This window comes from Varanus komodoensis, unplaced genomic scaffold, assembly GCF_004798865.1.
Source record: "Varanus komodoensis strain SLA01 unplaced genomic scaffold, ASM479886v1 scaffold2, whole genome shotgun sequence".
Lineage (NCBI taxonomy): Eukaryota > Metazoa > Chordata > Lepidosauria > Squamata > Varanidae > Varanus > Varanus komodoensis.
The window spans coordinates 11431070-11437179 of record NW_025335568.1 but is presented as its reverse complement, the minus strand read 5'-3'; the positions used below and the strand labels follow the sequence as shown (position 1 = coordinate 11437179).

At 41.8% G+C, this 6110-nt stretch overlaps 1 protein-coding gene across 3 annotated transcripts; it reads right to left on the bottom strand.

The window, feature by feature from the left end:
- Window positions 1-433: 433 nt before the first annotated feature.
- Window positions 434-5826, bottom strand: MRPS18C (mitochondrial ribosomal protein S18C). Of its 3 annotated transcripts, none has more exons than XM_044428924.1 (6): window positions 5557-5816; window positions 4471-4532; window positions 3277-3360; window positions 1493-1550; window positions 679-738; window positions 434-599 (listed from the first exon to the last, which is right to left on the bottom strand). In XM_044428924.1, exons 1-6 carry the CDS (start codon window positions 5762-5764, stop codon window positions 514-516), a joined length of 558 nt encoding a protein of 185 aa, XP_044284859.1. In that variant the 5' UTR covers window positions 5765-5816; the 3' UTR covers window positions 434-513. The 3 variants fall into 3 exon arrangements, with proteins under 3 accessions (XP_044284859.1, XP_044284860.1, XP_044284861.1); XM_044428925.1 differs by having other exon boundaries at window positions 5665-5810; XM_044428926.1 differs by lacking the exon at window positions 434-599 and having other exon boundaries at window positions 698-818; window positions 5557-5826.
- Between the last annotated feature and the right edge of the window lie 284 nt (window positions 5827-6110).

Sequence of the window (6110 nt, the reverse complement as noted above, 5' to 3'; positions counted from 1 at the left end):
ACTTGCTGTACTAAAGCTGAAGGAGTTACACTGAAGACCAAATTCTGTTCTGAGGCAGCTGACAAGGAAAAAGACCAAAACTTATTATAAAGATTCCAATCACAATTTCACTTTAGATTGTGTTCTAATAGTTCAGTTGTTCACACCAGTGTTTATTATTAAAGTAGTAAACGGGATCCAAGATTTGCAGCTAAACCTGAACTTAACTCTGTGAGTAAGTCCCACTATGCAAAGTGAACCTTACTCCCATAAAGATACGATCTACAACCAGGTATAATAGCATGTGATGTATCCTACATATGAAACAGCAGCATTTTCCTAACACCTGGTGCAGCATTTTGTCATTCATGTGATAATGTATGCTCCTTAACAGGGCTTGTATCCTGAACAATTTCTGTACGCTAGACAACAGGAAATAGCAGCAGGCTTATTGTTGTGTCAAGTGACTTCTTTATTAAGGTTCTACTAGTAATGAGCACAGGCCAATTATAAAAACAACTTTATGAACATAGTTTAATCAAGACGATCTGGATATTTTATATTACATATTTTAGGGTCACTGAGGAAGGTTGGGTCCTTATATGTAACCGACATGAATCCTGCAACATAACAATTAAAATGTTAAAAAAATAAAGCCTTAAAAATATCCTTGATATTTGTATTTTGAAAGGTACATACCTGCAAATCGGGCTCTTTTAATAGCTTTTCCAATTTCCTTCTGTTTCTTCTCACATAAACCTATGAAATCGAACAGTCCTTCTGAAAGGTATTCTGGCAATAGTAAATGTTCAATGCCTACTTGAACCCAAATTAAGCAACTAAGGGTGAAATGATGAGACAGAAAAGACAACTCTCAGCATTCTCCACAGCATGTAGGACTTTTTCTGTTAAACATATGTATCAGTGGACCCTAAGGGGGTTTTTAAAAAGTAAGGGATTATACTTTAAAAGGATCCGTCCTATGCCTGGAAGAAAAGACAGCAGCCATGGATGCCACACATTGCAATGGGCAGACGGCTCTTTCTGACCATTTAAGTAAAGTGCTGGGATGGGGCGGGAGGGAGCTGGGATGCCAGTAGAAACTGCTTGAGCCTGTGGCCTGTTTCCTTTCTTTCCCCTGCACACCCTTTTCTCCCCTCCAAATCTCAGTTGTAACCTTGCTAGGGTGGCAGCCAGCATGCTTCGTTCTGTGCCAGCTGCAAGGGTGGCAGGGTAGGGGCTTGCCCTTCAGAGTCCCAGCTGCAGGACTTCAGGATCTCAGAGCAAGGACTTCAAAGAATCCTATTTGCCTGCACTGACCCAGATGACATCAACAGGCCATAAAAGGATACCCTAAATAAAAATTGTATTTCCATTTCAGTTTGAAGGTGTGCCTCTGAGTCAACATAGCTTAGAATGCCACACCTCATGAGTCGCCAGCAAATTTAATAGTTTTAAATTAAAAGTGGTGAAAAATTAGCATTGAGTGGAAAGTTTATTTTTTGTTACATACCTGTGATATGCATACCAAAGATGCGACCAGTGTATGGTGAGATAAACTGCGACAAAAGCTGTGGGAGAAAAGTACGTAGATCTTTATTAAACAAAATACATTGGATACCTTCTACATGTCCTAAGTCTGTAACATCTCTTGCAGTTCAATCAATCAGATTTAAGTGTTTATTCTTTAAAGCAAAATAGTATTACCAACTAATACAAGAGTTTAAAATCCAGATATTTTCTGGGAGAAAATAAGACAGAAATAAGATCTAATAAATCAGCTTGAGCTGAGTGGGTGGGGGAGATTTGGTTGTAGGAGGTACTGAATTAAAGGCCCACTGCAGATACTTCTTTTTTAGAGTCAACTATTGCGAGTACCCTCATGAGCTGACTCACCACTACTTGGATACAAATTCCACCATCCTTGTTTTGCAGCTTTCTACATATGGTGGCATATTTGACTATCTTTGTAAATTTTTGAAAACCAGCCAGAAAGCTTTGGCTATTGGGCAGTACAGAAATATAATAAGTAGAATATTATAGTAAATACACTCCACTGTTTGCAGCCATGATTTAATGTTACATTAAATGTATACCCTACTTTCTTCCTCTTGCAGCTTGCAAGGTTCTTTCCATTTTATCCTCACAGCAACATACCTATGAGGTTAAGTTGAGAGGCTCAGAACTCTTATGTCCCAGTCCAACACTAACAACTACACCACATTGGCTCGTTAGAAGTGGATGCCCAACCTGTACTCTGAGCTAATCATGGTTAGAAAAAAGACTTGGGCAGGCATTATTCTGCAACGGGCAGGGACACTGCATGCAAAAGGACAATCAGCAAATAAGCCTGCAAGAAACTTCTGCTCATGGTTGGGAAATAGAGCAATAAGGCTGTTCACATGTTACAACAGCCTACATGGCTTAATTTATCCATGGGGCTGTTGCATCATGCCAGATGCTCACAGAAGCCATTATTCTATGGCACCCACAGGTACTCAGTTTCCTTGTATTGAACTGTTCTGAGCATTAGGCAACCATTAAATAATCATATTATCTGAGAGGTGCCTAGCCCTCAAACAGCTTCTACCACCTGCAACACAACAGTGCAAGATGGACACCATGCAAAACTGGTGTCCTCAGGTGCCTGGCACAATGTGACAGCCCCCACAGGTAAATTCACTCATTAGAAGGCTGCATCATGCAGCCCAGGTCATTGCAATGTGGAGTGGAGCACCGAGAAGCACCTTGCTTTCAGAATGCACTGCTGCTTCTACCTGTCTTCATTTCACCTACACTTGAAAGAGTTTACATAGTGAAATATGGAAATGGATGCAACTCTTTGTACTTGAGAGATGACAGTGGCTCTGGCCCTATCAACATAACTTGTGTGGTGCACAGGCAATATTCAAGCGCATGTAAAATATGCTGGATTCCTGCAATCCTGAACCCATCCAATTTTAAATGAAAGGCCATGGGAATCTGGTGCATGTCCAATGCGCACTTTACATTTCCAATCCTGTGAATTGGCCTTTCTGCTGCATTATAAAATGCTGGTCTGTGGAAGTGTCTCATAGGTGTATTTCTGATATATCTTTTCTGGGAATGAAACTAGTATTCTTTCCAGCATTCCTAGGAGATGAATGAAGACATATGAATGGAGCAGGTGCCTATTTATGGTAACTAGCAAGAGAGCAGACAAATGAACTTTCATGGTATTTACCCTGATGACTCTTTAAGGGTAGTTTTACTCTGTTTAATATAACTCAACAGCACACAAAATATAAAGGAATTTACCTGAATATTCTTGTAGTCAACAGTTATCCCACACAAGATACACCTTTTAGGAGGCTCCTTATAGGGATTTTCCATTGGTACAGGCTGAAACAGAAACAGTCTTAGAGGTAGTCCTTTCATCCTGCCTTGTTTATGTGCTGTTTATACAAGCACAAAACCACCATCCTGCACAGGGCAAGCTGCTTGCAATATGTAGCATCAAAACCTGGGCCAGATCAGACTCTGTACTACAAGTATACAAGATATTGTTGTAAGCACCTGGCAGATGAAGCAACCACCAACTGTGGCTTCCAATTAGGAGCTGGTCCACCCTAACAACAACAGTCATAAAAGTAAAGCAGAAACAGAGAAACAGAGCGAGTCAGAAGGGACCTCCTGGACCATCTAGTCTGACCCTGGCTCCAGCCAGCTCCACGCATGGCATGCCTACCATGTACATGTCCAGCTTGTCCTTGAACACCCTCACCGATGGGGCTTCAACCACCGCCCATGGGAGCCCATTCCATACCCTAGAGGTCCTAGCTGTCAGGAAGTACTCTTCTTGTTTTAATTAGGGCACAATCCTATGGTAATAGCCATAAACCACCAATTCAGAGGCTTACAGTCATCCAACACAGAGCAGAAGGAGCCGCAGAAGCAGCTATTTTGATGAGCAAAAAAGGCCCGTTCCACAAAAGTACCTTGGAGAGCCACATGAGCAGCCCTGGCCTATTCAGGGAACCAATAAGCCAGATAAAGGGAGTGTAAGCTTTCTTTACTTATTTATTGATCTTCTGCATCTCTATTCTATTATTGTATTAATAAGCTATACACCATATTTTACACAGTGGTTATGTATCTTCCCAAGTATCCTCAAAGCTAAAATAGGGCACCTCAGACCAGGCCTGCACAGTGAGAAGACTCTTGCCTGTTTCTGACACCACTTCTGCCTCTGGTCCTGCTATGCTTTCCCAGTTTCTCACCTTTGCTTGTGTAAGCATTTGGTTTTCACTAGCTCTCCATTACCTCTGGCTCCAGGGTTCCAGTGCACTATGGCAGCTTATGTTTACCTCCGTAGGACTGCACTTCTTCGCTCATATGCAGTTTTAGGACCGGATAAGGTGCCATTCAAACACAGGTATTTTGTTTTAATCCTACATTTAAACTCATAAGCTTTGTACAAACATACAAGTTACCAAGCACAAAATCTCTTACCATATCTGTCTTACTGGACACCTGATCAGTGTGTGAACTACATTCCCGTGTCCATGATGTAGCTGAAAAGAAAATACACACAAAATCATGTAAAAGTACACATAAATTAGCTTAAGCAACTAAGCTTTTTGATCACTCAGAGGTAATATATGAAATAAATACGTTCATTTTGCTGTTGAATTTTTGTGAATTTTGAATTTTAATCACAATTTCTTTCTCAATCATTTAAAGTTCAATGTGTACCATTTTTTCCCATACTTTTGATCACTGTTTGCTAATTCAATTTATCACTCAACAGGTCAACTGGTATAATTACTCTTAAATATTTCATTTCTTTAGGACACAATCTTATGGCTGCTAGACAGCTATAGGAAAAATCAGAGTAGAAACACATTCCAATGGCAAGGTGCCTTTGGAGCGGCTTTGGAATGCCTTCCCTCCAGCTCCTTCAACACCAACTGCAACTCCAAACTCCCAAGAACAACTTCAGAGCCAGTGCTGGGGTCAGGGCTATCCAGAAGTTGAGGAGGGGAGGAGTGAGCTCTAACAGGATAATACATACCCAGGAATGTCTCAGCAATTGCTGTCTATTATCCAGGTGTACACATTATTGGCTAGATTTTCCATGGTTTATTTGCATTCATGCTGTTTGTGTAATCTATTACTACCTGCATGGCCATTGTTAAACACCGAGGATTTGACAGCATTGTATTTGGTACTGTGCACTAATGCCAGGCTGCACATGCAAATCAGGATTGATAAGAAAACAAAGCTGAAACAACTGTAAACTCCTAATTTCTGTGGGCTTCGGTTGGTGGGTACCACGACATCAAGACTACACAAGAACTATCTTTAATTTCTACAAAATCCACAATAGTGCTCTGAATACCCCATTTCCCTTTCTGTATGCGCATATATTTGCTGTTTTCCGCTCTACGAAAGGTCATGCGGAAAATCCATAGCCATCTCAACTAGTGCTGCCACTTTTCAGATAATAGGCAAAGGCTCCCTAACTTTAGCAGCTACAGAAAAAGGCATTTCCTTAAACAAAAAAATGAAGCTTCTCATATTACTGCGCTTTCGAACTTTTATCTCCAAGGCATGCCTCTCGCAGTCCACAGAAGATGACCGCCCAAGTTAAAGGGATGAAGATCAGTTCTCTCCCCGATCTGGGTAGGATCTCTTTTCTTGTACCTGTACCAGAAGTACGAGCAGCCTTCCTTACACCGGAAAGGATATAGCAAAGCCTCCCCGAGCCCCTGGAAGGGGCTATCAGACAAGCCATGCCGGCCATGTTTTCCGCCTTTCGAACTTCCGCTACCGAAGAGTGGCGGAGTAACACCCAATCAATTCCCCCTCGCAATATTTCCGTTCGGTGACAAAGTTTAGCGCAGGCGCCGTGCTCGACTAAAGGAGGGAGGCGCGGAAATTCCGCTCGTACTGTCAACAAACTCCAATATCCAATCACCGCACAAAGTTCTCTTTCTGGCCCCACCTATCAGTTTATCGGGAGGTCACGTGCTTTATTCGTTTTTCTTGCTCTCGCTCTCTCTGTTTCGTTTTCCCGCTTTTCTCCTTGTCCGAGAACGGGAAATGACGTCATGCATCAATGCTCACGTTATAGGATGACTGTTCAGAGA

Bases quoted from the DNA above. Each gene is read 5' to 3' on its own strand.
- MRPS18C (XM_044428924.1), bottom strand. From the start codon at position 5,764: ATGGCCGGCATGGCTTGTCTGATAGCCCCTTCCAGGGGCTCGGGGAGG. The intron at 3,361-4,470 runs GTAAGAGATTTT...TTTCTGTTTCAG, and splicing joins TGTCCAGTAAGACAGATATG to CCTGTACCAATGGAAAATCC. The intron at 600-678 runs GTATGTACCTTT...GTTATGTTGCAG, and splicing joins TAAAAGAGCCCGATTTGCAG to GATTCATGTCGGTTACATAT.